General features: G+C 40.0%; 2 protein-coding genes across 2 annotated transcripts; one reads left to right on the top strand and one right to left on the bottom strand.

Annotated features, from left to right (window-relative positions):
• The first annotated feature begins 1,983 nt into the window (after nucleotides 1–1,983).
• crb3a (crumbs homolog 3a) lies at nucleotides 1,984–11,369 on the top strand. Its single transcript, XM_058377711.1, has 4 exons — nucleotides 1,984–2,322; nucleotides 5,248–5,431; nucleotides 8,510–8,562; nucleotides 10,225–11,369. Exons 2-4 carry the CDS (start codon nucleotides 5,383–5,385, stop codon nucleotides 10,429–10,431), a joined length of 309 nt encoding a protein of 102 aa, XP_058233694.1. The 5' UTR covers nucleotides 1,984–2,322; nucleotides 5,248–5,382; the 3' UTR covers nucleotides 10,432–11,369.
• A 2,120-nt stretch (nucleotides 11,370–13,489) lies between these two features.
• On the bottom strand, nucleotides 13,490–17,740 carry tubb4bl (tubulin, beta 4B class IVb-like). Its single transcript, XM_058377706.1, has 4 exons — nucleotides 17,504–17,740; nucleotides 15,866–15,974; nucleotides 15,490–15,600; nucleotides 13,490–14,689 (listed from the first exon to the last, which is right to left on the bottom strand). Exons 1-4 carry the CDS (start codon nucleotides 17,558–17,560, stop codon nucleotides 13,632–13,634), a joined length of 1,335 nt encoding a protein of 444 aa, XP_058233689.1. The 5' UTR covers nucleotides 17,561–17,740; the 3' UTR covers nucleotides 13,490–13,631.
• Nucleotides 17,741–18,687: the final 947 nt, after the last annotated feature.

The raw sequence follows: 18,687 nt of genomic DNA, 5'->3' as shown, positions 1-18,687 counted from the left end.
AAATGTTAGCTGGCTAATTAGCCGAATGCTGTGAGGGGGTTCGTTAGCTTTGTTAGCCAGGCTTGTTAGCTAGCTCGTTAGCTCATGTTAGTCTATCTATCTATCTATCTATCTATCTATCTATCTATCTATCTATCTATCTATCTATCTATCTCGTTCTCTCTCTCTCTCTCTCTCTCTCTCTCTCTCTTAGTCTATCGATCTAGATAACTAGTTACTTGCTAGTAAAATCCTGGAAAACCTGGAGCACTTTTTAGATTCTGTAAACCAGTTTATTTTGGTATAAAACTCACTGATGTACCTGAGACTGCTGATTTTATGTAAGCAAAAGTTTATCAGAGAAAAGTTACACCCTCATTTAGTTTATTCTTAAATGGAGAAACATTTTATTTCATTATATTTGAAAGGCATCTTTGCTTAACAGCATGAGGCTGAGACTAAAGCCCAGTACTGTACATGTAGCTGAGTAAAAGTCAACATGAAATCTCCTACAATTTATTTACATTTATTTAACATTTGCCTTTAAGGTGAAAGATCTAGTTCAGTAGAGTAATGCTGTAATATATACAGTGACACTGACTCTGATTGGTTAATCATTTTCACATGAGAGAGAGAGAGAGAGAGAGGATTAGCCGTGTTCTTGGAATGGCAGGAATTTTTCAGCTCCTGGAGTTTAGAGATTAACTGATTAACTGAGCGAGAAGTGTTCAGCACCAGACCTGAGACCGAGACGGGAATAAAAGCTCTTCGTCTCGTCAGTTTGGTTTGAGCCCCGGAGCTCGGTTCATGTGTGTTTTGAAACAAACATTGAGACGATGAGAGGCGTGTGACGTTCACCTTGGAATATAGACTTCTGAGCAATATAATAGAAATAAAGAACGGAGTTAAAACAGAAGGAGACTGGAATGAATCAAATCTATTGTTCATTATGAGGGGAAGAAGAGATGGGATGGAGGGGAGGAGGAGGAGGAAGTGGTGAGCACGGGGCTTTAGTGGGCAGGTGCATTTTTCAGGCCTGAGCACAAAGGTCGTGTGTGTGTGTGTGTGGGGAGGGGGCATGTTTTCATATCTAGTTGAGGACCAAATGTCCCCACAAGAATAGGATCATCTGACAGTTCTAAGCCCGTTGGAACATTTGGCTTTTCCCATATGAGGAACTACTTCACAACCTAATCAATCAATCAATCAATCAATCAATGAGCCATTATGGTTAGATTTGGAAAGTCCTCACAAGGGAACTATTACGTTACTGCTATTTAAATAAAACAACAAACAAATCAAACAGACCAAATCTTTCCTTTTTGGTTAATGAGGTTAATATTAGGAGTAGGTGTAATACTCAAAATGTGTGTGTGTGTGTGAGGAATATTTGAACATTTTTGTGGGCATGTGTAATTATAAATTCATAAAAACAAACAAACAAAAGGTCCACACAGGAAGAGTAAGTGTGTGTGAGGTCAGGGGGTGGGGGTCGGTGGGTATATTTGACTATTTTTGTAGGCATGTGTAATTAAAAATTCTAACAAACTAAAAAACAAACCAAATGTTTGAGAAAGGTCTTCACTGAAAGGGGAAGTGTGTGTGTGTGTGTGTGTGAGGAATATTTGACCATTTTTGTGGGCATGTGTAATAAGACACACAAACAAACAAAACACACAAACAAAAGAGCCAAAATGTTGTGAGCAAGTGTGTGTGTGTGTGTGTGTTTTATATCACGCTGTGCACCAAATGTCCCTAGTTTTGAGCTTGTGGAAATATATTTGGGTGGTCACTATTAGGAAAACTGCTTTCTTTTGAAACAAACAAACAAACAAACAAACGAGCCAAGTTTCCTTTGAAGTGTAGACGAAGCATTAATAATGAATATGCTATTAACCAGACGGTCCTCAGAAGGATAGTAAGACAAAGCGCTGTGTGTGTGTGTGTGTGTGTGTGTGTGTGTGTGCAGGTTGAGGCTCAGGTAGTGTAACTCGAGCCTGCACCATGTGACCAGCAGTGGGAATTTAGGAGGAAGACTGCAGAGGAGCGGCGGCGGTAATAAAGGCGCGATGACTGATCGAGTGATCTCGACATGGCCGTCGGTGTGTAACGGACTGCTGCAGTTTTCCGCTCGGCACGAGAGAAGGATAAAGGTTTAAAAAAAAAAAAAGAAACACTTGACCAACGCCGTGATTTGACGCTAAAAAAGAAATTGGTGCGCGCGCACTCCGGCGGCTCAGTTAAGGTGAAGCGGAAGCGACCTGCGCTCTGGACTGATCTGGATGGAGCTCCGTGTCTGAATCACCGGAAAGGCCCGAGTGTGACCGGAGAGAGGGGAGAAAGGTAAAGACACACACACACACACACCACTCATTTACACCTTATATACTGATCTGACCGAAACATTTCCCGCGGTAGGATCCGTGTTAGTGCTGCGATCAGCCCGGTGTCTCTACATTACCGTCAGAGCTCAGGGGCTGGATTCAGCAGGTGTACTGTACAGTCTATCTATCTATGTGTCTGTCTGTCTGTCTGTCTGTCTGTCTGTCTGTCTATCTATCTATCTATCTATCTATCTATCTATCTATCTATCTATCTACCTGTCTGTCTGTCTGTTTGCCTGTCTATCTATCTATCTATCTATCTATCTATCTATCTATCTATCTATCTATCTATCTATCTATCTATCTATCTATCAATCAACCTGTCTGTCTGTCTGTCTGTTTGCCTATCTATCTATCTATCTATCTATCTATCTATCTATCTATCTATCTATCTATCTATCTATCTATCTATCTATCTGTCTATCTGTCTATCTGTCTACCTGTCTGTCTGTCTGTTTGCCTATCTATCTATCTATCTATCTATCTATCTATCTATCTATCTATCTATCTATCTATCTATCTATCTATCTATCTATCTATCTATCTATCAACCTGTCTGTCTGTCTGTCTGTTTGCCTATCTATCTATCTATCTATCTATCTATCTATCTATCTATCTATCTATCTATCTATCTATCTATCTATCTATCTATCTATCTATCTATCTATCAACCTGTCTGTCTGTCTGTCTGTTTGCCTATCTATCTATCTATCTATCTATCTATCTATCTATCTATCTATCTATCTGTCTATCTGTCTATCTGTCTATCTATCTGTCTATCTGTCTATCTATCTACCTGTCTGTCTGTCTGTTTGCCTATCTATCTATCTATCTATCTATCTGTCTATCTGTCTATCTATCTATCTATCTATCTATCTATCTGTCTGTCTGTCTGTCTGTCCATCCATGTGTCTATTTATCTATCTACCTACCTACCTACCTGTCTGTCTGTCTGTCTGTTTGTCTGACTATTTGTCTGCCTGCCTGCCTGCCTGTCTATCTATCTGTCTGTCTTTTTATGTATATGTCTGTCTGCCTGCCTATCCGTCCGTCTGTCCGTCCATCCGTCCGTCCGTCTATGTAGCAGGTGCATACAGTTGAGTTTACACACCCCTTCCTGTTCCATATATATATATATATATATTTCACATTCATATTAATACAAATGTTTCACTCATATCTGTCCTATCATAAACTCTGTGACTTTTATATCTTTAGGAATGTCTAGTTTAAAGCAAATGTTTGTACTCCCCAGGTAGAAAAAAGGCAAAAAAAAAAGCATCTCATCTGTCTGAAATCAAGACTTTAAACCATTTAAATCATTTTATTGTCCTAAACAAGGCAGAGAAAGCAGAAAGAAAGAGCGAGCTGATTTGTAGGAGGTTGTGTATAAATGTGAAGATTTGTTAAAACAGGAATCAAAGCCCATACAAATCTGCTTGTCACCTGGGATCAGTTTAAAGAGCTAGAAGTTAGTTTACAGATACATCATGAAGAATCTGGACATGTGGAGATGCGTGTTATCTGGACATTTGTTTCACTTTGTCATAATGAAGGAAGAACTACAGTCAGCTAGCTTGATATCATCGAACAAACATGTTTTAAACCTCCAGCACTTTACCTGGAAAGATGAATATAGCTCTCTCTAAAAACCATAAACTCATCACAGTCTCATCACACTGGACCTTAAATCAGATGGAAAGCTGCACCATGTCCACGGCTCCAGGTGAAAGATAGATTAAAGGAACCAGAACCTTTAAGGGTACCACTCGAGTACCACACACACACACATAGGTTTCAGTGCACTTGCTCTCAGCCTGGTGCAAAAGTTTTCACCCCCCCCATGTCTCCGAGTGAGGAACAAAGAACACTGTCACGATGTGATGATGAAAAATGAACTAAGAGAAAGAAGGAAGAAGTTTTCAGGAACGGTTTATAGATATGATTCAGGAGAAGAGACAGACAGACAGACACAGATAGGTGGTCAGATAGATAGATAGATAGATAGATAGATAGATAGATAGATAGATAGATAGATAGATAGATAGATAGATAGATAGATAGATAGATAGATAGATAGATAGATAGATAGATAGATAGACTTTATTGATCCCATGAAGGAAATTTGTGTTACAGCAGCTTAGTCAGATACAACACGCACAAAAATATAAAATGAAAAAATATGTATTATATTATATATTAAATATTTCTCAGACTACATCTCATGCTATAAATAAAGAATAAATAAAAAAATGAAAAACATTTTTTTAATTACAAAAACAAGCAGTAAGGATGTTGGCTTAAACAGACATACACAGAAACACAGATATATACATACACAGATTTTAAAATTATTATTATTAGTGTAATTATTATTATTATTATTATTATTGTTGGGTTTTTTTTGTTTTTTTTTAATACACCTTAAATGTTCAAGAAAGGTTCTAGATAAATTAAGCTTATTATTATTATTATTATTATTATTATTATTATAATCCACTATAAATATGCTGTAAAATCCAAAACACTACGTCTCCTGGTAAAAATTACATGTTAATTACTTACATTTCTTAATGTTTGTCATTTTTTGAACTTCCGAATACTCAAGGTCACTACACACACACACACACACACACACACACACAAAGAAAGGAACACCAGTAGAAAGGTAGTAGAGAAAATGCGTGTATTAAGTCGACTCTTTAAATATGAACTTATTACCTCATTAAAGTTTTTTTTCTGTCCTATAAAAATCATGCTGTTCTTGTTCTAGTAGCAGATATCACACGGTGTTAGAGATCCGAACGAGCTGAATGGTCATGACACATCACGTAAACAAGGCAGAAGCACATTTTTAACCGAGGCGTGTGCTTTACTCCTACAGTTTTACAGGAGATTACAGCCGTTGCTGTGCTGATATTCATTCAGCCCCAGCATGGTGTTCTCCTCACTGCTGTCCTGAGTGTGAGTGCCGGACTGTCGGCGTCTCGGAGGGTCCAGACACACAGGAGAGAGCACCATGACGGGATTCACGACGAGCGGCGATCTGCTCCAGCGTCTCGGAATCGGTGAGTCGTTTCAGGTTATCTCTTCAGGGAGTCTGTGAGTCGTTTCAGGTTATTGATACAGGGAGTCTGTGAGTCATTTCAGGTTATTTATACAGTGACTCAGTGAGTCGATTCAGCTTATTGATACAGTGAGTTGTGAGTCGTTTCAGGTTATTTATACAGTGAGTCAGTGAGTCGATTCAGCTTATTGATACAGGGAGTCTGTGAGTCGTTTCAGGTTATCGATACAGGGAGTCTGTGAGTCGTTTCAGGTTATCGATACAGGGAGTCTGTGAGTCGTTTCAGGTTAATTATTTATTCAGGTACTGAATGAATGAATCTCCCTCTCAGAAGTAAAGATATTTTTCTGTCACTGAGCTATTCCTATTAAGGGTACTTTTCTAAGGCTATTCCTGAGAGAGTACAGGCAAATAAAAGAAGAGAAATATAAAACGAGCTGAGCCGAGTTACCGGGTGACCTTAACATCATGACACACCTTTCACACCGTTGTGTGTGTGCCGTTTTTATCTGAGGCAAGTGTAAGCATGTCCGCTTATTACAACAAAGCCTTAGGTATTTAGGAGGTAAGGACTTGCTGTGTACGAGCCCTTAAAGAGCAAAACAAGCAAACAAACGCATGGCTGAAGCCTGAGGAGCACCTTCTGTGGTGTGTGTGTGTGTGTGTGTGTGATCGGTCTCCTGTGACGCTTCATGGTCAACAGCCCAAAGATGACAAGGCACAAAGAATGCGGTGTTCACGAGTATCGCTGTGATCTCCCACAGAAACACACGAAACATGACTCACAAACCGAAAGCACCGTCCATATTGTCATAATGTAGCCAAAAATAAAATCCCCACGTGATTAAAGAGAGAGAGAGAGAGAGAGAGAGAGAGAGAGAGAGAGAGAGAGAGAGAGAGGAATCCAAAACGTTAATCATTCACACGAGTAAATAATCACCCCCTCAAGGATGAAAGTGCACAGAGATAACACAGGAGTGAGTAACTCACGGGACGGGATTGTACACCGAGAACACTTTTTAAACCATATTCACAAACTAATGTTTAAATACACAAAGGCCACGAAAAGTATTGGCGCCTTGTGTGAAAGAAAGTTGATAAGAAACGACACAACATAAAAGCCTATTCAACAACATAGTGTTATTTTCTCTCTCATGAAACAGACGGGTTCCTGAGTGACGCGTGAGAATCACATCTCCTCTCATCTGGAGATGGTGAATTCCAAGCTGGATGACCGGCATCACCCGGCGTCTGGGTGGGAATCTAGACAGCAAAATTTCCCATGCTTTCTAAGTGTTAGGGATGAGATTACTCTCTCTCTCTCTGGAGTTAATCTCAGTGACTTTTGTTAATCATGAGTGTTTGTGAGCTCGGAGGAAACACGTGTTAGCCTTACCCTCTCTGGGTTAGTGAGTTTGGTGTATTGGCAGGTCAGTAACCTAAAGCTAGTTAGAGCTTCTAGTCTGGTTAATGAATTTGGCTGGATGTTCAGTTCTAGGAAGAAGAAATTCCAAATTCCAGACTTTTTCCATGATGTTGGAGTTCACTGTTCTTCTGAGAACATTCAAAGCATTATAAATGGTTTTATTTTCTGGTCCTGATCCGTATCTCACTACAGGTTGACCACAAAGGTCTACAGAGAACTCCATGGACTTCATGGCTTGGTTTCTGGTTTAAAATGCGTGTAATGAGTTTTTCTTGCGCTGTAGTTTTTCTTTTCCCTTCTGTTCATGTAGGACAGAATACACTTTCAGATCACGTTTGTTTGTTTCAAAACAAGATGAAACAAAAAGTTTTCACCCTGAACATTCACATCATGAGTTATCATGAAGCATCCTAACCATATAACCAGGAAGTATTAGTCACTTCAGGCGTAAATGACTTCCCACCATCCAGTCCCATCCTCAACCAGACGTATACACTATATTACCAAATGTTTTGGGACACCCCTCCAAATCATTGAGTTCAGGGGTTGGGCTCGGCCCCTTAGTTCCAGTGAAAGGAACTCTTAATGCTTCAGCTTCATACCAAGACATTTTGGACAATTTCATGCTCTTTGTGGGAACAGTTTGGGGATGACCCCTTCCTGTTCCAACATGACTGCACACCAGTGACCAAAGCAAGGTCCATAAAGACATGGATGAGTGAGTTTGGTGTGGAGGAACTTGACTGTCCTGCACAGAGTCCTGACCTCAACCCCATAGAACACCTTTGGGATAAATTAGAGCAGAGACTGTGAACCAGAGCTTCTCGTCCAACATCACTGTCTGACCTCACAAATGCGCTTCTAGAGGAATGATCAAAAACACACTTCTAAACCTTGTGGAAAGCCTTCCCAGAAGAGTTGAAGCTGTTATAGCTGCAAAGGGCGAGACAACGCCATATTACATTCATGTGCATGGAAAGGCAGACGTCCCAAAACTTTTGGCAACATAATGTATATGTTTCCCTACATGAGTAACATCATATTATAAAGTATTTGTGTTTACATTTTGTTCTAATGCTCTGAGCAAGCTCTTACAGCTCCACTGAAAGAATGATTAGTCCGGGTTTGTCCGGTTTGAGACGCGAGTCATCTTCATGCTAATGTCTTATGACATCATCTCGAAGGCAGCGACGTTCTGCTCAGGTTCACTGAACTGAACTGAACCTATGGTACTGATTATGGTGCATCCCATTAGATAAAGTAATGAATCATCAGTCCTGCTGAATTCTGGATTCTGATTGGTCAGAAAGTGTGGGTTCATTTCTCTGACAGTAGGGCAGCTACACATCACAGGTTTGGACATAATACACTCGATTTCTTGTCTTAAGCAAAGGAAAACAGAGGCTTGGGAGTGAACGGTTGTCTAAAGCTAATGTAAGATAATGTACAATAAGTAATAGAAAGTAACTTGTTTCACAGAGAACCTTTAATATAGCTCTAAAAGAAAGATGGAGAGAGTTTGTTGTGTTAAGGAGGATTGTTGTGTTACAGTACGAATGATGAGAATTAAACACTTTGTGTCACAATGTTAATGGCAAATAATCATCACTTATCATCGTGTTTAATTCCTCATCCTGCCTTTTTCTTTTACAGAGAATTCCACTATGCAGGCGAACACCACTGACTCTCCGGTCCCTCCGGATCAGGTGAGCACACTCCTTTGCTTTCGTTTCGAGGAATCATGAATCATTCAGAGTGCAACTTTTGGGTCTTGGGAGGTAAATAAAACAAAAAAGTTTGCCCTGTTGTGGTGAAAATACAAATCCACGAGGCAAACTATCTAAACAGTGTAAAAAATATGTTTGTATTTTTAAATAAATGTGCATCACTATGGTGGTCGAAATATCCTCCATTTTGTTTTATATTTAAGATGAACCAATTAAGAGAATATTATTTCAAGATTTTTATCAATACCGTATAGTCTCCAGCCTTTTTAATTATGATGTACTAAAACCAGTGATCCAGTTTTCCATTAACAAATTTTACTTATATCTATTTTTTTAATGAATGGAAAGTTCTAGTTACTAAAAGGGACATTGCATTGAGGCAATTAATCCCGATTACCCAGAGTTTTGATATGTGACAAATTGTGCCATGAAAATGACATACCTGAAATACAGATCAGGTAGAGATCTGTACATACCTGTGCAGTACAGATCAGGTAGAGATCTGTACACACCTGTAAAACAGATCAGGTAGAGATCTGTACACACCTGTAAAACAGATCAGGTAGAGATCTGTTCACACCTGTAAAACAGATCAGGTAGAGATCTGTTCACACCTGTAAAACAGATCAGGTAGAGATCTGTTCACACCTGTAAAACAGATCAGGTAGAGATCTGTTCACACCTGTAAAACAGATCAGGTAGAGATCTGTACACACCTGTAAAACAGATCAGGTAGAGATCTGTACACACCTGTAAAACAGATCAGGTAGAGATCTGTACACACCTGTAAAACAGATCAGGTAGAGATCTGTACACACCTGTAAAACAGATCAGGTAGAGATCTGTACACACCTGTAAAACAGATCAGGTAGAGATCTGTACACACCTGTAAAACAGATCAGGTAGAGATCTGTACACACCTGTAAAACAGATCAGGTAGAGATCTGTACACACCTGTAAAACAGATCAGGTAGAGATCTGTACACACCTGTAAAACAGATCAGGTAGAGATCTGTACACACCTGTAAAACAGATCAGGTAGAGATCTGTACACACCTGTAAAACAGATCAGGTAGAGATCTGTACACACCTGTAAAACAGATCAGGTAGAGATCTGTACACACCTGTAAAACAGATCAGGTAGAGATCTGTACACACCTGTAAAACAGATCAGGTAGAGATCTGTACACACCCCCAGTACTGATCAGGTAGAGATCTGTACACACCCCCAGTACTGATCAGGTAGAGATCTGTATATACCTGTGCAATACAGATCAGGTAGAGATCTGTACACACCCCCAGTACAGATCAGGTATAGATCTATACACACCTGCAATACAGATCAGGTATAAATCTGTCCACACCTGCAATACAGATCAGGTATAAATCTGTACACAGATACAGTACAGATCAGGTAGAGAGCTGTATATACCTGTGCAATACAGATCAGGTAGAGATCTGTACACACCTGTAATGCAAATCGGGTAGAGATCTGTACACACCTGTGAAGTACAGATCAGTTAAAGTGATTGTAAAGCATAAAAGTATGTGCCTGGGAATTGGCACATTGTGAGAAATTGAACTGAAAACCGTTCCAACATTTCAAGCTTTAATTCTAAATGTGTGTGTCCTTTTTTTCAGGGAAACAAGATCGTCGAGATCGTCGTGCCAATCGTGGTGATCCTGGCGCTCATACTGATAGGAGTCCTGGCCTTCCTGTTGTGCACGGTGAGGAAGAAGAGGCAGACGGAGGGAACGTACCGGCCGAGCGCCGAGGAGCAGACGGGGACACGCGGCCCCGAGGCACCCAACGCCCTCAAACTGCCTAAAGAGGAGAGACTAATTTAAAGACGCTCGGACTCACCGAACATTTCACAGAACGATTCTTTGGAATGAATCACGGAAGCACGCGGGTGTGTAACGTAACGCCTGTCGAAGAGCGTCCCAGCGGATGGCTGTTTCTTGTTACGCTTAAAAAAAACCCACACACACCACACACACACACACCCGTCATTCTCTCCGGTGACAGAGGAAAGAGCCGCAACCCACACCTTCACGGTTAATTAACCCACGAACCGAACCTGAAATCCAGGATCTGAACTGAACTGAATTAGAGCTTGGGGCTGCGATTACTCTGGAAGTAGCTGGATGTTTGTTCATCTGCCTTCAAGGACGAGACTTTTGTTTGCGAAGTCTTGCTTTTGCTTGCTGCTGTTTGCTGTAATTCAATTTTTTTAAAGATATAGATATATATTTTTAAAAAAGATTTTATCAACGTTTTATTCAGAACGTTTTCTAATGTTATTTTTAGGTTAGGGTTCAAACACTAGGATTTTTTACCACAAGTGATTATTTACCTCAAAATGAGTCGCGAACCTGATTTTCCGGAATGGTCCAGCAATCACATGGCACTTGGGTTTCAGTCAACGATGAATGTACTTGAAATGTAAACGTTGTTATATTCCAAAAAATTCAATTCAAGTGTAAATGATCTGCTGGAATTTTATGCAGATGATATGTCCGGTCTTTTGATCTTCATTTTATCTGATTCGCGTAAATGATTTTTAAACGCTGTGAACACGAAGAATGCACGGCTAATTAAAAATAAATAAATAAATAAAACAAGGTAGGCTTGATTCTGATGGTTAAAAACATGCAAATCTGATCAAGAGAAAAAAACTGATAGGAGTGGATCCTGCTGGTTAAAGACAGCATACGGCATTTAACACACAGAAGTTGTATGAATTTCTACAATGGCAAATATTAAATTATAATTTAATAATGAACTGTCTTTGCATTTCTTTTTGTATGTCGAGAACGAATCTGCTTGGAATTTCTTTCCTTATATTAAATAAAATGAACTGAGCAAACATGGAGATATGTACATTTTAAGGAGAGGAAGAACTAAAGACAGTAAAATAGATAGATTTTGTAGAATTCTGGTTTCTGATTGGTCAGAAGGTCTTGACTGATTCCCTATAACAGTAGTGCAGCTGCAAGTCCCAGGTTTATGTTATGTTATCGTTTCTATAGCAACAATAGATACAGGGATGTGTAGAACAGACATGAATATATAATATATGAATATATATATATATATATATATATATATGTGTGTGTGTGTGTGTGTGTATGTATGTATGTATGTATGTATGTATATATATATATATATATATATAAAATAATCCTGAACAGGCATAACATTATGACCACCTGCCTAATATTGTTGGTCCTTTTCCTGCCAAAGACCCCTTTCTATCAGAACCAGCATTAACTTCTTCAGCAGTTTGAGCAACAGTAGCTCGTCTGTTGGATCGGATCACACGGTCCAGCCTTTGCTCCTTACGTCCATCAATGAGCCTTGACCGTCCATGACCCTGTCACCGGTTCACTGCTGTTCCTTCCTTGGAGCACTTTTGATAGATACTGACCACTGCAGACCGGGAACACCCCACAAGAGCTGCAGTTTTGGAGATGCTCTGATCCAGTGGTCACAATTTGGTCCTTCGTCAAACTCACTCAAATCCTTACACTTGTCCATTTTTCCTGCTTCTAACACATCAACTTTGAGGACAAAATGTTGACTTGCTGCCTAATATATCCCGCCCACTAACAGGTGCCATGATGAGGAGATACTCAGTGTTATTCACTTCACCTCTCACTGGTCAGGTAATGTATTAATGCTGAAGTTTTTGCTCTGTTCAATTAAACCAATATAATGTAAAGAAGTACACATCAGTTTCTGCACCAACATTGTGGTAAATAATTGATTATCTTTAGATAATTAATTAATTAATTAATTAAATACATAAAAAGCATCCGCTGGGAATTTAGCAAGTCTGAAGCTCTCTGTCTCTGTTCCACGGACATTCCTGAGCATGGTTATAAAGAGGGAAGTCATGCAGCGCAGGTCTATCACAGGCTTCAGTGTTACAGATGCTGATGAATGTGAGCATTGTTGTACGCAGAGGCTCAGAGCAGACAGGAATCGGGACAGAGGACATTTAAGACGCAGGTAACATTTAGATACTGCTGAGGGATACACGTCAAGTTCCTGTTATGAAAGCATGAGGATGGAAGTGCTGCCATGCAAAAAAATACAAAGCTTTCGAAAAAGCCGGTCATGAATAAATGGGTAAAGAGCAACTTATAAACGTCATAGCAGAAAAATTTGAATTTTGCTTTAACTGTATGCAAATGATGTGTTCATTGTCATTTATGCTATGAGTCGAATCATTTGACTCAGTTTTGTTAGTAAGAGTCGACTTCTAAATGACTCCTAAATGACTCCCAAATGACTTGTTGACTCCAAAATGACTCACTGCTCCCAAATGACAGCACAAGCCTCATGTTTCAGTGCTAAACATAAGCATGGGTGTTTGTGTTTGTGTGTGTGTGTGTGTGTGTGTGTGTGAAAAACAGTGAAAGTGCCCCCCTATAGTGCCCTATAGTACAAAAAAGTGGTATAGGATGCAAAGTAAAGAAAAAGATGATGACTTGCTCTAATGTCTGCACTTCACATGGAAAAAAGGTGATGTTATGCCCTCTAGGGTATGAAAATGTTATGAAGTATCCTCTAGTGCCCTCATGGGGGAAGAAAAGCAGAGAAAGTGGGATGCAGTGACCAGTAGGCTCCTCTATGTTCAGGAAAATGAGATGAAGAGCCCACAAGGTGCTTATATACCTGTACACTACTGGTGTCGAAGCCATGTCAGTGATGTGTATGTTGAGTTTTATCCCCTTTCAGAAGAGAATAAAAAAAAACAAAAACACAACAAGGCTCTTGGGTGAAGAATTAGCCTTTATTCAGATCTTGACAGAAGGTAAGGTAACCACACATCTGAAGACTTCACAGTTGAGATCACTTCTTCGCTTGTGACACTGGAGATGATGCAGTGCACTCACAATGGACAAAAACACAAAGACAAATGAAGAAGAAAGAAAAAGAAAATGTTGCACGATTCATTGGAAACGCCACAGCTGTTAGGACCATCGTTGCAAGTGATAAAGGGTGGATGGATGGATGGATGGATGGGCGTGGCTTAGATTTAAGCGACCTCCTCTTCGCCCTCCTCCTCGAACTCGCCCTCCTCGGCGGTGGCGTCCTGGTACTGCTGGTACTCGGAGACCAGGTCGTTCATGTTGCTCTCTGCCTCGGTGAACTCCATCTCGTCCATGCCTTCTCCGGTGTACCAGTGTAGGAAAGCCTTGCGCCTGAACATAGCGGTGAACTGCTCGGAAATGCGCTTGAACAGCTCCTGGATAGCCGTGCTGTTGCCGATGAAGGTGGCGGCCATCTTGAGACCGCGTGGTGGGATGTCACACACGGCCGTCTTGACGTTGTTGGGGATCCACTCGACGAAGTAGCTGCTGTTCTTGTTCTGCACGTTGAGCATCTGCTCGTCCACTTCCTTCATGGACATGCGGCCTCGGAAGACGGCGGCCACGGTGAGGTAGCGGCCGTGACGTGGGTCGCAGGCCGCCATCATGTTCTTGGCATCGAACATCTGCTGAGTCAACTCGGGCACGGACAGAGAGCGGTACTGTTGGCTTCCCCTGCTGGTCAGAGGAGCGAACCCGGGCATGAAGAAGTGAAGACGCGGGAAGGGCACCATGTTGACGGCCAGCTTACGCAAATCTGCGTTGAGCTGCCCGGGGAAACGCAGGCAGGTTGTGACGCCGCTCATGGTGGCCGAGACCAGGTGGTTCAGGTCTCCGTACGTGGGCGTGGTCAGCTTTAGCGTGCGGAAGCAGATGTCGTAAAGCGCCTCATTGTCGATGCAGTAGGTCTCGTCTGTGTTCTCTACCAGCTGGTGAACGGACAGGGTGGCGTTGTACGGCTCCACCACAGTGTCGGACACTTTGGGCGAGGGCACTACGCTGAAGGTGTTCATGATGCGGTCGGGATACTCCTCACGGATTTTGCTAATGAGTAGCGTGCCCATGCCGGAGCCCGTGCCGCCACCCAGTGAGTGAGTGAGCTGGAAACCCTGCAGGCAGTCGCAGCTCTCCGCCTCCTTACGCACCACGTCCAGCACAGAGTCCACAAGCTCCGCCCCCTCAGTGTAGTGGCCCTTTGCCCAGTTGTTTCCAGCACCGCTTTGTCCTAATAATGAAAATAAATGCATTTTTTTAGCTTACTGAATTTACTTTTATAAGGTATTATGTATTTATTTATCAGTGTAAATATAAATGTGTAGAATATCCTGTAGGCAGATTAAATCAAGACCCAATTTAGTCTTAAAACTAATGGAGTGTGTTGTTGATGACATGGATTAAATTAATAAAAAAATATATCAGTTATCAATTTTTAATCGTTATACATATAAATAGGTAATTAACTAAAGTATGGCATGTTATATAGTGTAACACTGCATAATAACATTTCTGGTATATTTTTGTATTTAATTCTTAGAATTCTCCCTTTTCCATGTTGTATATATTATTTTTAAACAAGCAACACTTTTATAAAAAAATATCTCACATATGTTTTTTTAATTTATTTTTCTATGATAGGCTATTTTATGCACATGAAAAAATAAATAAATAAATAAATAAATAAACAAACAAAGGAATAAATAAAGGAATAAATAAATAAAAGCAGGATTAAATAAAAAATAAATAAATACAGGATTAAACAAACAAACAAACAAAAATAAATAAATGCAGGATTAAATAAATAAATAAATAAATAAATAAATATATTTTATGCATTTGATCATAGAAACATAATATAGTCCTTCTAAAAGATAATTTCTCACTTTAGAGGGTTATTTTTCTCCTAACATCTAATACACACAGAGAAGTAAAATATTATGCAATATTCATGGATATTATTATTGTTTTCCATAAACAAAAAGCCTAATAAAGTCATGTAAGGTATGTCATCTTTCTTTGTCTCCTCACCAAACACAAAGTTGTCAGGTCTGAAGATCTGTCCGAAAGGGCCGGAGCGGACTGAGTCCATGGTTCCGGGCTCCAGATCCACAAGGATGGCACGGGGAACATATTTCCCACCTGAGCACAGGGAGACGGGAAAGTGTGTAAAAAAAATTCCAACCACAAACAAATCACATGTATTACAGAGATTTTTATTTAACGCCTACAGTTTTGTTGTAGATTTTTATGCACAGACGTGTCCTTTATCCTAATTCTTCTTCTTCTTCTTTTCAAGTGTCTGCTATTAAAAGTGTCTATTGTTCTGCTGAGTGACATCCTGACATTGATGATGAGAACCGGTTGTGTCATGTCTTAAACGCCGCTGCTCATGACGTGTCAGTACCTGAAGCCTCATTGTAGTAGACACTGATCCTGTCTAGCTGCAGGTCGCTGTCTCCGTGGTACGTTCCAGTCGGGTCGATGCCGTGCTCATCGCTGATCACCTCCCAGAACTGAGAAAAGGGTGGAGACCAGAACAAGAGAGAAAGAGAGAGAGAGAGAGAGAGAGAGAGAAAGACTCAGGCTGGAATTAATTCATATGATCATGCAAAATGTACAAAAACTTAATTAACACGAAGGATGTGAAGCACTGTGTCATTTATCTACAGCCTCACTGCTGTATATTGATGATGTCATCAAGCTGCATTATGCACTATGTCAGAAGTTTCTTTGATAATACAGAAACATTGTATATGGCTAAAACAATCGTGAAAAATTGGTTGTGAATGGTTTTTTCGATTCTAGTATGAATTTTCTGCAAGACAAATGAACTAATAAATAAATAATTGGAATGTAGGTCAATTTACCATCCATTTACCACACACTTCTATCTATCTATCTATCTATCTATCTATCTATCTATCTATCTATCTATCTATCTATCTATCTATCTATATGTATACTTTATTGATTATTGAGGGATATTCAATGTAGAGACAGACAATAGTCAATATATATATTCTCTCTCTCTCTCTCTCTCTCTCTCTCTATATATATATATATATATATAATCTTTATTTTATATTCATATTATGTCATGTATATAATATATTATGATCTATCTATCTGTCTATCTGTCTATCTATCTATCTATCTATCTATCTATCTATCTAAAGATGATGTAGATGTGGATATATAAGGCTATTTAGGTCTATTAAGGTCGTTGCTATTTATTAATGACGTCATCTCTGTTAGGCGGTCAGTTTCAGAGCTGCTACGTAATTGACAAAACGTGCAAAATCAATAACGGGAAAAAAACTCAACAAAAATAAAATAATAAATATAAATAAATGAATAAATAAATAAACAAAACAAAATTAGATGCATGAACCAGTTTGCGATTGTGATGAATGATGAGTTTGAAAAATAAATAAATAAATTACTTACTTAACTAATAAATTATTAAATAAATAACGAAACAAACAAATGATGTTGGTGAAGTACAAAACAAGGATAAGTAAAATAATAATAGATGAGAAGTCTGACCTCGATGGATATTAATAAACATAACGTCGGATGTTCGGGTGATAGTTCGGGAAAGCTGTCTCTCCATTCAGCTGTTGACCTAAAATATGCTAAATATCTATAAAAAGTACTCTCTCCTGTCCAGATATATTGTTATATCGGATAAGAATGAACCAAAACCATTTTTTTTAAAAAAAAACAGATTTGTTCAATGTCGGAAAAATGGTGAATATAGTGTCCAGGAGCCTCCGCCGCCCTCATTCTCCTTCACAACACACAAACACATCACGGTCACTCGTGCAAAAACAATGCATTCATCACATTAGTGTCTTATATGCACATTTTGTCTATGAATATATTGTATATTGTCTACGTGACAGCATCCTTCTCTATCATCCCCCCCCAGCCCCCGCCCCCCACGGAGAGTTTCTAGACGATTCCTCCACACACCAGAGGAATGAAACCTTCTGCACGCCATGCAATATTATAGATTTTTTTACTTTATTAATTTGTTTACCTTTGCTCCGATCTGGTTGCCGCACTGTCCGGCTTGCAGGTGCACGATTTCGCGCATTTTTGCAGTTTGACCGGAGAGGAAGAAGAGGAGGAGAAGAAGAAGAAGAAGAAGAAGAAGAAGAGAGGAGGAGAAGAGGAGGCGAGCGCAGCGCGAGCGAAGAGGAGATAGATAGACGGAGTGATAATGCAGGAAAGACCGTTATTGCGTCCCGGCAAAGTCCACGCCTCTTTATCTCCAGCCCTTCCTCTCTACTGGGCCGAAGTCCGTGGTGCAAGGTGACGTCATCGCCATGGTAACCAAGAGCGGAGGAGAGAAGGAGGACCCTGAGCGCGTGGAGACACCGGATAGGATACACCGGATTCCGAGACTGCAATGATGAAGTGGACAAGATGGCGGCTGTTTTTTTTCTTCTTCTTCCATCTAAGACATATATATGCAGTGATGGATGTTAGAAGTGAAGGACATCTGTCTCCTGATTGTTTGGTTTGGTTTGGTCAGGGTGGGCCTGACTGGGGGCCAGGCCTTCTGTTAGAGGGGCCACTGCCTTTAAACCATTGTAGAAATAAAGATGCAATGTTTAAACTCTAGATTTTGGTAACTCAGGATGACATTAATAACGATTACACGTTATATGCTGTAAATGCAACTTGCACATAATTTTCTATGCATATAATAACTGACAGAGCCTTATTTACTGATGTAAATGTTTATTGTTCACTATTTGCTCTTCTGGTAGATGCTAAACGGCATTTTGTTGCATTTTCATGTATTTTGCTTTGTCACATATACATTACAGCACAGTGAAATTCTTTGTTCACATATCTCATCCTTGGGGGTTGGGGCCAGAGTGCAGAGTCAGCCATGATACAGCACCCCTGGAGCAGGGTGGGTTGGGGGCCAAGTGGCAGCTTGGCAGAGCTGGGGCTTGAAGCCCAATCCTGCAATCAACAACCAAGACCCTTAACCACTTGAGCTACTTCCACCCCCATTGCAATGACAATAATCTCTCTCTCTCTCTCTCTCTCTCTCTCTCTCTCTCTCTCTCTCTCTCTCTCTCTCTCTCTCTCTCCATCCGTCCATCCCCTTTATCTATCTATCTATCTATCTATCTATCTATCTATCTATCTATCTATCTATCTATCTATCTATCTATCTATCTATCTATCTATCTATCTATCTATTAT

This window comes from Hemibagrus wyckioides, linkage group LG24 (genome assembly GCF_019097595.1).
Source record: "Hemibagrus wyckioides isolate EC202008001 linkage group LG24, SWU_Hwy_1.0, whole genome shotgun sequence".
NCBI classification, from domain to species: domain Eukaryota; kingdom Metazoa; phylum Chordata; class Actinopteri; order Siluriformes; family Bagridae; genus Hemibagrus; species Hemibagrus wyckioides.
The sequence above is the reverse complement of the archived record's forward strand: the minus strand, read 5'-3'. Positions and strand labels throughout refer to the sequence as shown.